Below are 16794 nucleotides of genomic sequence, written 5' to 3'. Positions count from 1 at the left end.
CAGGCAGGAGCTTAGATACCATTTGCTTACTCCACAATTCAGAGTACATCTCCCTCAAGTGGTGGGGAATCTTGTGCCTCTTGTGAGGTAGCTGAGGATTGTCAGCCCCCAGAATTTCTCATTAGCCCAAGTATTGCAAGTATGAGAAGTGACATACCTCAGTGGAAGCAAAGCCTGGCAGGAGGATGTACTCAGACTTCTGGAAAACCAAAACTCCAAGGAAGAGTTTTCTTGAGTATCTGGCTTGCTTGTCCCTAAATGGCTGGAATCAGTAGCAAGCAAGGTTTCTTAGGAAGGTGAGATTTGATGCCGGCTGCCTTGAATGCTTATTATAACTCTCTCCTTTTCTAGTCTCATGCTGTGCAAGCACACTGGATCTTCAGCACTGATGCTTTCTCTGAGGCCTCAGGACCATGAGAGACCTTAAGATCATATTATCAGAGGAAGCTGAGCTAGAAGATTAGGGTTGCAAGAGACCTCAAGAGCTCCTCCATTGAAACTCCCTGCTCCAAGCAGGACCCCCACCCCCAACTAAATCTTTCTAGCCAGGGCTTTGTCAAGCCTAGCTGTAGAAGGATTTTAAGGATGGGGATTCCATCACCTCCCTTGGCAATCCATTCCAGAGCTTCACCACTCTCCTAGTGAAGTAGTTTTTTCTCCTATCCAGTCTAGATCTCCAGCCATTGCAACACGAGACAATTGCTTCTTGTCATCGTTACCCTTCTGCCTCTGTGAGAGAGAGCTTTTTCTGGTGCCAAACTGGATTACAGTTCCCTGTCACTCCAGTCTGTTAGCCCCCCTACAGACTGCTCAGGACTGACTTACTCTGCCATAGAGGTACCACTCAGTGCACTCCGGGTACTGAGATGCCAGAAGATAGTTTCCCCCGAGTACGGGGCAGTTGGCATCCTGAGAACCTTACTGCTTTGCTTAATGTTACAGGTGTGAGGTCTACTGATGATAAAACAAACATAACTTTATGAAGAAAGGTGGATTTTTTGGGAGTGACACTGAGGATAGTGGAAACAGGACTGGTTACCAATAAACCAAAATATAACGTGCTGCTAAGAGACTGGCTGTAACTTTAGCAGAGCACCATCCTTTGTCTTAAATAGTAACAGAGAGGGAGCCATGCTAGTCTATATACTATCAAAACAAAAAAGCAGTAAAGTAGCACTTCAAAGACTAACAAAATAATTTATTAGGTGAGCTTTTGTGGGACAGACTCACTTCTTCAGACCATAGCCAGACCAGAACAGACTCAATATTTAAGGCATTATAGGGGCTCTTTTGCATACTTGGCTTAATCTAAGTCTTGATTCCCCCGCCCCCGGCATCCCATTCTCTGATTTGCTCACCTTGATAACTTTATTTTCTGATTTGTCAACCTTGATTACTGTTTTTGGTTCTCTGTGCCTTTAATGTTGAGTCTGTTCTGGTCTGGCTGTGGTCTGAAGAAGTGGGTCTGTCCCACAAAAGCTCACCTAATAAACTATTTTGTTAGTCTTTAAAGTGCTACTTGACTGCTTTTTTGTTTTGTCTTAAACAGGTTTTTTTTCCAGAGTCCTTTGCAGAGCTTGCTGATTTTTTTTCAGTCAAATCAGGAGCCAGGTATTCCATGAATCATTTTCTTCTGCCAGGAGTGTTCCTCAGGAAATGGTCAAAAAATGTTTTTCTGATTTTTGCTTATATTTCCCCAAACTCAAGAATCTGCCACCCCAGTGGTTTTAGTCCCTGGTGTCTTCCTGAGCTGATTTCACATTTTCCCCCACGTACATACATCCAACCTGGCTTTTCCTGTTGACTTAACACGCAAATGCAGCTCTCTTCTTATTTTTCTTATTGTGCTTAATTTACTTCAGAGGCCTAGGCAGGCAGGTCAATCCGCATTTCTTTGTGTGTATAATCGGGCAGGGATGAGAAACCTTGTTCAAACATATTTTAAGTTCACTGACACAACTCTTTGGGTGACACACATATTTCCATTTCTCAGTGCTTGTGATAACTGAGCTTTTGGTACCTTACGGGACATTCTTGACAGATATCACAACTGCAATGTCTGAGGCATAGCGAGTTTGTCAGGCCTGATAGGAGCTGCAGTTATAGGACAGCAGTCCCTTTGCCATTTGGCCGTGAGGAGCTTGGCAAGCTACACCTCTTTTCATTTCATTGCTATTAGTGTCTGTGCTGGACGAGACTTCTCATATAAGGACCTGAAGAAAGAACAGTCTCCAGGAAAGCACTATGGTATAAGCTACTGTCTGTACCCTTCAACAGCTCTGTTTTACCTCTGCTCCAGGATGAGACTTGCCAGTTGAGGAAAGGGAGCAAACTGAAAATTGAGCTCCCTTAAGGGAGCTGTCTGACCGAGCCGATCCAATGCAGAGCTAGTAATAAAAACAAGTCCAGTCCATGAGTGAGGAGGTAATGAAAAGTGTGAGAACAAAAGAGTGGAACAGAAGGTGCAATGGCCCAGTGCAGTAGATCTGCCAGAGAAGAAAATTAAACTTCCCCGGGGTAGTTCCTAGGCTCATCGGTCTTGAACAGCAGAAGTCGAGGGCACTGAGGGCAGGTCTATGCATGACCTTAAAGTTGATCGTAGATGCGTCAATTCCAGCTATGCAATTGCCGTAGCCAGAATTGCGTATCGACAATTAACTTACTTTACTTGGCCGTCCTCACAGAGGGAGGTCAACGGGAGAAACTCTCCTGTTGATCTCCCTTACTCCTTGTGAGATTGAGGAGTCGGGATCAGCGGCTGACCCTCCGATAGTCGATACTTTTTTTGTGCGTGTGTGGCCCCACTTGGCATGTGAAATTGAACCCCAGAAGACTGACCCTGACCCAGTTGATCTCCCGGGTGGCGTAGCTGCATTCTGAGGTAACAATGTGCTTGTGGTTCATCCCATTATCTCGCTTGTGACCTGATGAAAACGTGGAACTGTGGGGGACAAACCCATCCAATCTTTCACCAGGAAGAAGGTGGCTTTGACCCAGAGGCAGAAGGGACGTATGGTAGGAGGGAGACAATGCAGTCCTCAGGCCTTGACATGCACGAGTGACTTGTGTGGGTGCTGGGGTAGCAAGAAAGGGCCTATAATCCAGGATTCCTCCCTTTCTGTAGGGAGCGAGTTGACCAAGTGATCAGAGAAAAAGAGAAGCTACGTTCAGATTTGGAAAAAGCTGAAAAACTGAAGTCTCTCATGGCCTCCGAAGTGGATGACCACCACGCTACCATAGAGCGCCGAAACGAATACAACCTCAGGTATGGCGGCCCCCCGCACCTCAGCCTTGGCTGCCATGATAGCAAAGCACAGGGTGAGAGAGAGACTCCATTTTTGCTCTGTCCTTGAAGCAGGTGTATACAGTATTGGTTATAGCTGGTAAAAATGAGATCAGTGCTGGACTATGTGTGTGGGGCTCAGGCTGTGTTCCAAAGACCTGGGGATCAATTTGGCTGAGCTCCCATCCTCTTCTTCCCTGCTTCCCGGTTCCTTGTACCCAATCCTCTCCTTTTCGCTTTAGGGTGCTTTGTTTGGGTGCTCTCGTTTTAGGTGACAAGAAGTTGTTGTTTTATTTTTCAAAAACACAACTTCAGTTGAGCTCTAACTTGAAAATTGGGATGGGTTAGAGGGAGAACCAAACTAACCCTAGCAAGGGAGCAGCCCTCTTAGAACGTAGCCTGGACTGTGCGTGTCACAGGCCATTGTGCAGTCTGACCGGGGGGTGTGTGTTGCTGATCTGAGCTGCCCTGCTTTCTCCGCGGTGCATGTTGGAGGAGCTGGTGCAAAACCCAGCGGATTTTGTGTGACTGGTCCTACCCTGCTTACTTTTTAACAGGGTTTGGCCACTCTTCTTACCATCCTTCCTTGTTGTTCACAGGAAGTTGGATGAGGAGTACAAAGAACGCACTGCAGCTTTGAAGAATGAGCTCCGGAAGGAGCGAGAGCAGCTCCTGCAGCAGGCTGCCAGACAGCGGCTGGAGCTGGAGCAGGAGATTGAGAAGGTGAAAACAGAAGAGACCTACGTCCGCGACCGACTCACCCTTTCTCTGAAGGTAACAAAGGGCTGGCTGAAGTTGTAGAACTTCCTCACTTACAACTCAGCCCTCATTCAGCAAATCAGTGACTGTTCTGGGTGCAGTGACCTTTAGTGGCATGATTTGTGTAGATGTACCTAAAGGGGTGGTTCTGACTCACCTGGATGGGCTGTTCCTTGGAAGTCCTAAGGGTCCCAGACTGTACAGCTATGATATACCGAGCACACCTGTCCTATCAACCCTGACACCAGATGGACAATTCTGCTAGATGGACACCTGTTTTGCCATCCATCCACCAGCTAGCAGAGGAAACATCTTACTGCTAAGGTCTTGGGCCTATCAAAATAAAACTTTAAAAACCCCATAAATATGTTCTCCAGTTGGATCTACAGTCTCCAAACAGTGGGGCTGCAGGGCTGTGTTTTTTGATATGGGGCCATTAGTACTTGAGCCTCACATTCAGGTTTCAAAATGTTTTAGAAGTAGGTAACTCATTACTGATCTTGCTCTAGTCTGAATACACTCGGATTTGGGCAACTTCTCTCTCTCAGGTATCACTGTTTGCTTGGAGCCTTCTCGCCTTGGCTTATTATCTCTGCCCAGTTGGAAAAAGCAAACAAGCTCAGGCTGTGGGGAAGCAGGGGGTTGTAAATAGATTGGTGACTGAAGCGTGTATCGGTGTTAGTGTCCGAATCCAGGTGTGAGCTGAGTTCCATGCCAGACAGCTGTCCCTTCTGACCCGACTGTCTGTGGGCGTTCTTAGGTATCAGTGTTTTCAAAGCTTAAAACAAACTAATACCCCAGAACTTTAATTCTCTTCTCCTTTAGGAGAACAGCCGGTTAGAGAGCGAGCTGTTGGAGGCTGGACAGAAGCTGGCAGAGTATGAGAGCCTGACAAGCAAACTGCAAAGGAACCTGGAAAATGTCTTGGCTGAGAAGGTGAGCCTTCCCTTGTGCCTTTTGAAAATCAGAGAGCAAATTCCTGAAGGGAGGCTGCCTGATGCTGATTTAACCATAGCAGCAGATGAAGAATGTAGAATCAATTTAGAATGGACGAGCTGTCCGGTTCCACAAGGAAAGCCCTGGTTGTGGAGAATACTTAATCCACAGCAGTCCTGTCATTCCACTACCACTGTGGGATTTCACCAGTTCAGAAACGTGACCACAGTGGACCTTGGTTACGCTGACAACTGTGGCTGAGTGTTAATTCAGGAAAATCTAATCTGAAGCATCAGTAAATGACTTACTATTTTGTAGATCAGTGTTTCTTAAACTGTGTTCTGTGAACCGCTTGCAGATGCTCTGTGAGCATTTGGGAAAAATATACTGATATTTTCGGTTATGAAAGCGAGATACAATGCTACTACTTCATTGCTATGATAGCTGATTAAATTACATCATTTTGTTTTTGCTGTATGTGTTGCTGTTTGTTTTTGTTTTTTGTTTTTTTTTTTTCTTGGTCTGACTTTTTTTTAAACAATGTTCATAGGTGTACTAAATAAAAATATTATTGTTTGGTGCTCAGTGGTCTCAAAGAGCTTAAGAAACACTGTTGTATAGTACCGTAGAAGGGGATAAGTATTTTCCACTTCCCAGAGGGAAGTCACCTCTTTCCTGCAGAGCTGGTTTACTGTGGCCCTGATCTCAAAAAGGGAATCAGTCACACACTTGCATGAATCCTTTTTCTGGGATTCAGACTTAAACAAAGACAAGATGACATCAGGAGCCCTTGCACTCTTAAATCTGAGCTAAAATTGGGATGAACAGTTCAGCATGGTGGCCATATTGTCAGAAACTGCACAAAGCAGTCCTGAGGCACCTTAAAGGCTTCCCCTGAAAGCTTATGACCTAATAAATTTGTTCATCTTCAAGGTCCCACAGGACTTGTCATTGTGAAGCTACAGACTAATAGAGCTTACCGCTCTGAGACTAAACTGCACCGTAATTTTGGGTTGGGGGGCTCTTTTGGTTAGTTCACCTTTCTCAATATTCTTAAAGGGCCTTACTGTAGAATTTTCTGCGACTCTAACAAATGTTTCCTACCTATAAACACTTTCAGGCTACTGACTTTTTATAGTTGCATTGTAGATTTGTGGCTAAAAACAAAAATACCCAGTGGAATCGAAGGGAGTGAAAAGTGCACGTGGCACTCTGAAATAACAGCTGGTTTGTTGCCTAGGAAGTTGCTTCGATCCCCCACTCTGACCCCTCTGGCAGTATTTTCCATATAAACAAAACACAGGCTGACTGGAGTGTTTGGATAATTGCGGCCTGGCCTCAAATTCAGCACCAGGATTATTCACAGTGGAGGATTAACTCAATTGTTTTCATGCTGTGTTATAGTTTGGTGACCTGGATCCCAGCAGTGCGGAGTTTTTCCTGCAGGAGGAGAGATTGGTACAAATGAAAAATGAGTATGAACAGCAGTGCAGGGTGAGTGAACCAAAGGGTGGGAAATACCAACTTTAGCTCTGTACTTAATGCCCTTTTCTCATCGGAATTGAGTGCCAGGTCTAATCGGATGCAGGTGAGTTTGCTGTTCTATAACCTGATTCCCCTTTTTAGACCGACCACAAGCCTTTTGGCTTTAAAGCTCTTCTCTTAGCTTCTGCTTTGTAAGGAAAATGACCCTACCAAAGGGGAGGCGGTGCCATGAGAGATAAGGTTTGGTACAGGAACCCTTTGTCTTACAGCTCTAGGCAAGTGGCTGGCTGGCTGGCTGGCTGGCCAGCCTTTAAAGCGACTTGGGACTCTCAGTATGAAAATCACCACCCCCTTTGGTTGCCTAAGAGAGGGGCCAAACAGCAGTGGCATGTAAAGGGAGTTTTTTCCCCTGACTCGTGTGCATTTAAACCAAAGTAACTGAAATAGATGTTTTTTACATTGGAACAAAATGATCTGGTTTCTTATTTAAATGCACAATTACTGCAGAAAAAAGCAAACTGAAATTAAATGTGACTGTGACAAATTATGCTAAGACCTAAACATATTAGTCTTTTGAAACAGTTTAAATTCCATACAAAATCTGATATTAAACAGTACACGTTAACGTCCAACTTCAAAGAAAGAAAACTCACTGATCTGGTGGACGCCTCAGCTAACACCTGTCACCAGCATTTGTTGAAATGCTAAGATAGCTTTGGACAGCAACCACCTCTTCTGCAGGCACAGAGGGAATATTTTCTTCATTTCAGTGTAGTCAACTTGTTCAGTTCATTAATTAGCTTATTCAAAGGAAAGAAATCTATTGGGAGTTGTAGAAAAAGCAGGAAAACTTGCTTGTTTTGCTTCAGATCTGTGACTAAAAGCTAGGTAAGAGAGGATGAGAGCTTCTAATTCTAAAGCCCAGAAAGATGTGACCAAACACCATTGTTTCAGTTTGCTAACTACATCTAGTACTAGTTATTTGGTTTAATAAATCAGATTTAAATGCAAAAAAAAGTTTTAATAAATTCTTCTTAGGTGTCCGGCTTATTTAAGTAGTCTTATTTGATTAAAAAATAAAATACCCTTCTGTGCATTTCAATTGATTTTGAATCTCCGTTCAAATAGTGCTTTACGCAAATTACACGAAGTCATCTAGTAAATAAGAGATGTCATTCATCCTTTTCCAACATAATAAAAGTGTAAAAATTAAGAATCTGAATTCATGTAAGTTATGCAATTGCTTAAATAATTTTTTTATAGCGATAGTATATCCTCCTGGTCAGGAGTGCCAGACATATTCAACAGCTATGGATAGTTGGTTTGTTGCTTATCCACCAATGAGACTCAGCCTTTCTTTGAGAAATAACTAAGAAGTATAAATGCAAAATGCGATTAAAGTTAAATGAACATTTCCCGTTTCCTGATTCAAATTTTTTTTTGTAATTTGTTCTCCCAAAATATCTACTTGAATATGTCCTCTTTCCAAGGACAGCTGTGGCTGCAGATGTTCCACATGGCATGTTGTCCTGGTTTTAGAGGATCGTTAATCCACAGCAGTCCTGTCACTCTGTCCCCATTGTGGGATTTTGCCAGTTCAGGAGTGAAAGCCAAAATCCCTGTAGAGCAAGTTACGTTCATCCTGCCTTTCTGGCAGGTTTCTGCTGGCCGGATATTTGCCTCAATGTGTTTTCATGTGCATATGCAGCCCGCTACATTAGGGTACTGTCAGCTCTGAAAGTGCTGCGGAAGAGGCTGGGGGAGTGAAATTTCTGTGTTTGCTTCCTGGACGTTTTTCAAATGAGCGGGAATTGATGTATCCACCTCCTAGCTCAGAGACTCTTTTGCCCCAGTTAAGGCTAACACAGTGTGTACTGTGTGTGGCACAAGGATTCTGGATGTCCTGTTGGCCACTGGCCAGTGGTAACAGATGGGATATGCAATAATGTTAAGGGAGGGCACCACCTCCTGTTACGTTCATGTCAAGGTCACAGGGGATGGGTGGCCCTCCTGGGAAGGATCGCAGATCTTCTGTGAGAATGTTCGTCTGTAGGATTTCTGTGCTGTCTCCTTGGCAGCAGGAACCTGGAAGCAGGCCAGCGTTTTCCATCATGTGGTCAGTGGCCCAGTACCGGTCCTCGTGGGGGGGGGAAAAAACCAGTTCTTCGAAACATACAAATTGTCGCTGTGTACTGTTGTTATTGTGAATAAATAATGAACAGTGAAAATTTATTCCTTTTTCATTCTTCTTTTAATATGCATTTATATTTTTGGGCTGCAAAATAAAGGGTACTGAAAAAAAACTGGGTCCCGACTACATAAAACTTGGGAAACCCGGGTGTAGGGTATTAAAGCATCCTATGTTTCAAACACAAAGGGCTTAACTACACTTGTCCCCAACTTCGAAGGGGGCATGTTAGTTGGGGTGACAGGAGATTGCTAATGAAGTGCTGCAGTGAATACGCAGCACTTCATTAGGCTAACTTTCCCTCATGGCAACTTTGAAGTAGCACAGGCACTTTGAAGAGCCCGCGGCTACACGCATGCCGACACTTTGAAGTTTGACGCTTCAAAGTTGCCGCGGGGGAGAATTAGCCTAATGAAGTGCTGCATATTCACTGCAGCTCTTCATTTGTAATCTACCATCGCCCTGATTAACATACCCCCTTTGAAGCTGGGGCAAGTGTAGACCCAGCCAACACGTTCATTCAGTATGTAGATGCTGATTATTCAGAGGGTGTAAACACATTGCGGAGTTACCTGTGTGTATTGGAACTTGGCAAAGCACAGCCATAGGCCCTGCCCAGGTGGGCGGCAAGTTAGTGTTAAAAATCTTGGGATAGCTCAAGAATAGCAAGTCATTCTGATAAATAAACCGCTCCAAATGTCCCGTGGCTGAGCTGTGTTTTGCAATATCCCCCTTCCAAATACTTACTATTTATTTATTTATTTATTTATTTAACCCAGGAACTGCAGGATCAGATTGATGAACTCCAGTCTGAGCTGGAAGAGTACCGAGTTCAAGGCAGGTTCTTTAGACCTGCTCTGGAGAGCTCACTGCATGAAGAGTTGGATATGAAAAAAGGAGAAAGCGGTCGTGTGGAGCCTGATCAAGGTAAAGGATATTTCCTCGGGGTCTGTCTTGGGAGTGGGTTCTCCTGCTGTATCCTGGTGGGGGGATTACAGAGGGAGAGGGCTCTCCGGAAGCGTTTGAGAAGGGATTACGTGGGATATTCCACAACGAGGCACAACTGGAAACTTACACAGGGAAACACTTGGAATGCCCTTCTGTCCCCGGAATTATCAGCAACTTTTGTAGTGCAGGGTATTGCCACAACACCAAGACTATTACGCATTTGTTTATTAAATCCCCAAGCCAAATGCTGCTGATGCACTTGCTCTGAGCCTGTATAGAAGCCTAAATTAGTTATTACAACAGCCGGACAGCAAGATGCAGGCCTGGGCATTTGATCGTAACACTGGGGTGCACTCAGACTCACGCGGACAGGTCCATGTAATGAATTTTTTTTAAGAACTCTTCTTTTAATACAGACCATTGATGTCCTTGACAGTTGCTACTTGTAGCTGTGAACCGTTCTGGGGCAGTTTGGGGTTTACCCCTCTGCTGGCCTGGAGTCGACCAGATCTTATGTCTGGGCCTCTTCCTTTGGGATGACAACAGTGGGAAAGAGTCACTACTTGCTCAACGTAGAACCGCTCTTCTTCATTGTGCAAACTAGGGGAAGTCATTCCTGGGGATCAGACACACATGCCATGGGCCACTGTTGAGGGACAGGACACTGGGCTGGATGGACCTTTTGGTCTGACCCAGTCTAGCCGTTCTTAGGTTCTCTTTTTTCTGATCAGCCACATTGAGTGAGTGCACTTTTTCTCCCTGTATTTTCATAGCCTGCCAATGACTCCTAAGTCCCCGTTATTTTCTTTAAATCGCAAACCATGTACACTTTCTTTCATTTAAACTAAGGTCACATAACTGCAGTGCTTCTCTCTAATCCCACACCCCCACTAGCCAGGCAATAGGAAAACAAGTGGATGATTGTTGTTTGTTTTAGTATTGTGCAGTCACTGGGTGCCCCACTGCAGACGATTCCGGCCCCAGAGCCGACCCATCAGGCCCTGGGAGAATTGTGCCACTGAAGGTGGCACCTCCGGTGATGTGATGTGAAGCTGGCAGAGGTTTCAGCTGTAGTGATGGAGAGGGAATGTGCTGCGTATGGGCACTGGAGCTGGCGGCCTGGTGCAAGCATCTGCTGGCAGACATCAAAGAGGGCTGTTCAGATTTCTGCTGGCCGAGGAGGCCTGTGCCAATGACTCCAGGATAGGGAGAGTGTAGAGGAAAGCTTGATACCATGTGTGCATCACCTCTGTGCTCCTTCTCCCCAAAAACTGCACCGTGGGCAGTTCAGGGAGAGCCCAGGATCGGGACCCCCATTCTCATGCTGAATGCTAGGGCTGCCATGGAGCAGACAGTCCTGTGTTAAGCGTTCAAATGAAAATGAAAGCTTGGAGTTGCTTCGCTCCAGATGCAGCTGGGACCGTTTTGAGCCTGAGCTGCATTGTTGCAGACGGGCTGTAGTAACCAACATCCCTGGGTTTCGGTAAATCCAGGAAAGTAGCTAACAAAGTGTTTTGGCTTGAAAATCTGATCACTTGAGGCTTCTGGAAAACAGATTTTTTGTCGGATGGTTTTGTTTAGGGCTTGGGTCCGAAGATTGCAACCCACTAAACATGAGCCTAGAAGCCGAAATGGTCATTGAACGAATAAAGGAGCAGCATCAGAAGGATCTGCACCACTTGAAACAGGAGCTCACAGACACAGTAAGTGATCTTCATTCCCAAAGTCTGGGCAATTCCCTTGCCCCTCTGTACAGTTCCCATAGTGTGGGGGAGGTGGCCTGAGCTATTCATTTCTCGCTTTTGTTTGACTTGGCAGCTCTCAGCTGTGTGTCTGGGTTGTCCTCTAATCTCTCTTCTCCTTCCAGCTCCAGTGCAGAGCTCACCCCCTGTCCTTAGGAGGGTAGGACACCTCACTGGGGCTTCAGCATCACAGCCACCTACCAGCCAGTAGACAATAGTAATGTACCTTCTTACTGTAGAGTTGGCCTGTAGGCACAGGAAATTCAAGCAGTGCCCCCAAATGAGCCACCTCTGTGGCTGAAGCAGTTGGAACAGTTGTTTAGTTTGAGAAGCTGTTGGATGGAAAGTTGATAAAAGTGAAGTTTAAGCAACCTGGCAAAGCTCAGCTAAGACCTGTGTTGTGGGGGTTTAGTCCATCACCTTATCCCATCTTCCTGCCTGACAGTGTACCAACCCCTGCAGTAACATATGAATGCATATAAAGCTCCATGCATTACTACAGCACAGCTGTAATTTAATAAAGCTGGTGGGCCCCCACAACTTGGGGTAGAAAGCATGGAAGGGAGATAGACAATAGTTTGCTGTTTTGGAAAATCAGTTTTCACTTGGCAAGCAGATCTCCTTTCTTTTGCATTGCTTAATATATTTACTTAATTGGTGAATCAATAGCAAAGAGCTTAACTTAAGGATTTTTGGAAGTGAGGCTGACTGAAGCTAAATCCGGTCCACAAACTGAGCTCTAGACTTACCTTTGTGACTTGTGGAAAATTAGTTGGAACCCTGAACATTGTGCTTTCTTTTGCTGGTTTCACAAAATCATATAACATACACAGAGCATCAATTTCATTTGCATTTGTGTAAAAATTATACTGGCCATATCAAGAAATATGGCTGCTCCAGCATCCCTATTCTGCTTCTGTGGGGAAAGGCAATTTCAGATGCTAATGTGCAAATGAGAATATTGCTTCTCTGGGAGCTAGAAAATAAACCACTGCATTTGTCTTTTAACACAGATGAGTCGTTATGAAAACCAACTAGTTGAGACCAGGGCCCATTGTGAAAAGGAGCAAGAAAATGTGGTGAAGAAATATAATGAAGAAAGACAAATGATGGAAAAGCAAATAAGTGCCCTTAAAAACCAGATTGAAGCACTTCAGGGAGAGGCAGAAATACTCAAAGAAGAAAAAGAAAGACTTGACTGTAAACATAACGAGGAGAGGAATAACTTACAGATGGTCTTTGATAAGGAGAAGGCTAATCTCCAAGAACTGCTGAAGTTAAGACACGAGGAGGACCTCCAGATTAGTTTGGCACAGGTACAAGAGAGCTTTAATCGAGAGCGGGAAGAGCTGCTCCAGAAAGGTGTTGGGATGGAAGAAAAGATGAGAGCCCTTGTCCAGACCCTGCAGGAAGAAAAGGAGGAGGTAGAACGAGGCTTCCAGGAGCAGCTGAAAAGCTTGACAGAGAAACATGCTTTTGAGAGGGCAGAGCTACAACGCGAATTCCTGGAGAAACACCAAAAGGAACTCCAAGAAGAAAGGTGAGACTGAACAGTTTGGGCCACCTGGTAGGCAGATTTTTTTAGGCTGATCTAATTCTGAGGAAGCTATTCCTGCTCCTTAATCTTTTTTGACACTTCTTTAAAGTTCTGACGGTATAAATTATACTAGAAGAGGTACTTTTATTTTATGTGAATCTGTTGGTACCCAAAATTACTACTTTTTGTTTTTTGGTTTTTTTTAAGAGCAGATGCTTAATGTTACTGTCAAAACAAAAATGTTACTGGTTTCACTTCAAGGGCAGACAAATACAGATATATAAATTAAATTAGTTAATAGGATCAAAACATAATGAATTTGTAGATCCCATTTAGAGTCCATGCTCTTTCCATGTACTTATCAAAAGGCTTTTTTAAAATTTACCACTTGGGTTCTCTAACCCCAGAGCTAAATATCTGGCTCCAAACTAGAAAGATGGTCAGTGTAAGGAGACCTCTTGCGCTCATGTGAAACCTCACTGGAAGGAGTCCACTCGTGAATCTGCTGGCACTTATATTTAGTAAGATAACTCATTCAGTACTTTGAGGCAGTCTTCCTTGCAAAACATGTAGATTTTTAAATTCCAGCAGGTGGTTTCTTAAATGTAACTCTGGTTCTCAAAAGAAAAACCCAACAAGTAAATATGCATTGAAATGTAATTCAATATGTAAAATTCCATTGTTTTGTTAAATTTAGTTTAAAACCAAGCATGTTTTCTGGAGTTTGGCAGTGGTTTTAGTAATATGTTATGTTGAACATATGTAGGAAAAAGATGGAAACTAATTATAACAGAAGAACATCTCAAATGGAAACTCAGTTTTCTGTCAACAGACAAACAATTGTGAACAAGTATGAAGAAACATTACGAAATCTTGAAGAGCGCTATCAGCGAGAGCTGCAAGAACTCGCCAAACAGCAGTGCGAGGAGAAATCTCAGTGGGAGTTTGAAAAGGATGAAATCATCCAGGAATGCACTGAGGCCCAAGAGCAACTGAGGGCAACGCTGGAGAGCAAAAAGGCCATTTCCTTTGCGCTAACCCAGGAGAAGGAACTCCTGGAGAAAAACTTCAAGGAACACGTGAACAAGTTAGTATGTGAAAAAGAGCAGCTCCAAAAAGAGCTTCAGGACCTAAGAAATGCTACTGAAAAACAAGAGGACGAGTTGCGCAATAAAATACAGCAGCTACAGAATGATCATGCAAGAGAGCTAAAAGTCAGAGAAGAACACATGTCTGGGATAGAAGAAAAAAGGAAGCTGGTTAGTCAAAGACTTGAAGTGCTTGAGACAGAATACAAGCAAGAGAAATGCAAGTTGAATTCCAAACTCCTTGATTTGGAGGGTTTGAACAGAGAGACTCATGAGAGAGCAGAAAGAGAGAAGGCAGAGATGAGTTTGGAAATCTTAAAGCTTGAAGGAAAAATAAAGAAATTGCAGCAGGAAACCCTTGATTTGGCCAGACTGCGGAAGGACTTTGGTGCCTTGGCCAATGAATGTGCAGAATTGAAGAGCAGGGTTTCAGCACTATCTGGCATGCAGCAGTTGGAAGAGAGTGGAGATGTTCTTATAAACCTACAACCTGAGCAGGTTGTGAAGGAAAATTTGAACATGGTTTCTGAGATTATCAAGTTACAGACACAGGCAAAAGAGCCAGGGAAACTTTCCGGTTTTGACCAATCAAATTCTGAGATGGAAGACTCTCCACTGCAAGACAAGATGGAGCAAACTGAGGGCAAGGTTCTCAAAAACCTGGATGATGGCTGTAAGGAGACAGACAAAGGAGAGGACTTGCAAGTTCTTTCATTGTTGGAGGCTAAAGCTAAGAAGCTTGAGGAAATGACTGAGGCTTATTCCAGTCTGGAGAAGGTGTGTGAAGACACTAAGGTAGAGAACCATGCCCTGAAAAAACAGCTGGCTCAGCTTTTGGAAAGTATAATGGTATTGGAAACAAGATGTAATGAGGCTGATGACAAGAAGCAACATCAGATTTCCAAAGCATTTGTGCTGGAAATGAAACAGATGGAGCTTAAGAAAATCTTTGAGGCAGGTCTCAAGTTGAAGATGTCATATGAAGATGTTCAAAGAGAGCATAGATGTCTTCAGGAAGACAGAAACGTGGCAAAAATAAAATCCAATCACGCTACGGACAGTAAAGGGCTTGGTTTGGTGGTTTCTAGGCTGCCAACTGAGCGAGCGAAGGCCGAAGAAAGACCTGAAGTGTGTCTCCAACTTGAGAAAGCCGATGGAGTAACTAAAGGGGATGGAGAGCTGAACAATCTGGTACCTCAGCTTTGGGAAAAAATTGAAGAGCTAGAAGAAGGATCAGTGGAACGATCCACACTTATGTCATTACAGGAAGAAATCCAGCTAGAAAACATGAGGCTGAAATCTGAACTGACAAAGCTGTTGGAACAAAATAAAAAACTAGAAGAGAGTGTACCAAGACTTACCAGTCTGAGGCACAGGTTAGAAGAAAGTAATCAAGAAAGTGCGAAACTCAGACAGGAAAAAGCACTTCTCCTGGAAAAAGTTAAGCAACTGGAAGGTACCTGTGACCAGTATGCACAGGAGAAGCTAGAAATGCACAGTGAGAACATACGATTGCAACACAGACTTGGAAAACTGGAAGAACATATTTTAATATTTAAAGTCCTGCAAGACAAACATGGGCAATGCGAGACCATGATAAAAGACATGGCCACAGAGAAGAGAGAGCTAGAAGAGCTGAACAGAAAGCTGAAGGAGAAAGTCACATCTCTGGTTAAGCAAAGAGACATGCCTTCCCAAGAAGAAAAAGAGGAGTTGAATTCGGCGATATATGATTTACAAAGCGTATGCAGTGAGCTGCAGCAAAAAGTTGAACTCCTGAGGTAACGTACATTTAAACTGGGACCTGTCTGTGGTCTCCACAAAAGTCTAACTTTGCTGCTTGCTCTGCTTAGAAAACTAACCTGCTAGAATTCATTGACTGCCATGTAACTGCTACTCACTACTTTATGCTTCTGTCACATTAACAAGTAGATTAACCTTGTCTAGAAGACTGTGCCTTGGATTCTAACTACTAGTAAACAAACTACATGACCTTGGAGTGTGAAAGTTTGTGGGTTAATTTAATCTGTGTGTTTACGTAAATTGTGGTATTCTAGTGATGGTAAATCAAGAGCAATTTGTCAACTGTTTAACTGTGATTTGTATTTATTCTTGCAGAGCGTACTATAGTTGATAAATCTCAATGAAAAAAACATTTTAATGGGAAATAACATTACTGTAACGTCTCTGGAGTGCTTCAAACTTCTGTGCTAATGATCTCTCCATTTTTCTTGCCCTAGTTCTTGCCCAGCAAGAATGTACCTCAGAATGCAGTTGCAACAGAGCTGCAATTTTCTAAAATGTGCAAGTTAACACGAAACCATTTTAGTAATTTTCTCAAAATAGGAGTACTTAAATAATTCAGAATCCATTAAGTATGAGATACGGTAAATACCAGCATAACTAAGAACACATGTAGCTCATAATAACTTACCTCCATTTTTGTTGAAATTTCGCAGTTACAGAATTAATTCTGTAGATTACAGATGGCTGTTAATTGTTTATCAAGTTCTTATGGGAGGTTTGAAGTGACCCTTTCAGGTATTACATCATGACTAGAGTCTGATTTGTAAAACGCCTACTCTAATATCGAAAACAAAAGAAAAGGCAGGTCAAATTGTGTTACTTCTCATGCTGGTGTTCCCATTGTATTGAACCGCTGTTTGTGAAACATTACAATATTCAAACTGCTACAAAACAATTCTTTGCAAACTGTCTGAACAAATTATTATATTGCAAAGTGATTTGAAGAACATTGCTATACATTGAATTTTTTTACTGGATTACAGAGGTGTAATAGAAGTTTGTAATCACATCTGAGAGTAAGA

The 16794-nt window shown here is 43.4% G+C and overlaps 1 protein-coding gene across 9 annotated transcripts in view; it reads left to right on the top strand.

Moving 5' to 3' along the window:
* NIN (ninein) overlaps positions 1-16794 on the top strand; it is a 126164-nt gene that overhangs the window by 69210 nt on the left and 40160 nt on the right. For 6 of the 9 annotated variants that reach the window (XM_074996192.1, XM_074996194.1, XM_074996190.1 and 3 more), the window contains exons 11-18: positions 3125-3265; positions 3883-4057; positions 4868-4978; positions 6383-6472; positions 9431-9578; positions 11181-11302; positions 12355-12881; positions 13645-15747. In XM_074996192.1, the coding sequence (XP_074852293.1) occupies positions 3125-3265; positions 3883-4057; positions 4868-4978; positions 6383-6472; positions 9431-9578; positions 11181-11302; positions 12355-12881; positions 13645-15747 (3417 nt within the window). The remainder of the gene's footprint in view (positions 1-3124; positions 3266-3882; positions 4058-4867; positions 4979-6382; positions 6473-9430; positions 9579-11180; positions 11303-12354; positions 12882-13644; positions 15748-16794) is intronic. The other 3 variants (XM_074996197.1, XM_074996198.1, XM_074996191.1) reach the window with 2 other exon arrangements.

Source organism: Carettochelys insculpta, chromosome 6, assembly GCF_033958435.1.
Source record: "Carettochelys insculpta isolate YL-2023 chromosome 6, ASM3395843v1, whole genome shotgun sequence".
In the NCBI taxonomy this organism is placed as follows: domain Eukaryota; kingdom Metazoa; phylum Chordata; order Testudines; family Carettochelyidae; genus Carettochelys; species Carettochelys insculpta.
This window is presented reverse-complemented; position numbering and strand designations above follow the sequence as displayed.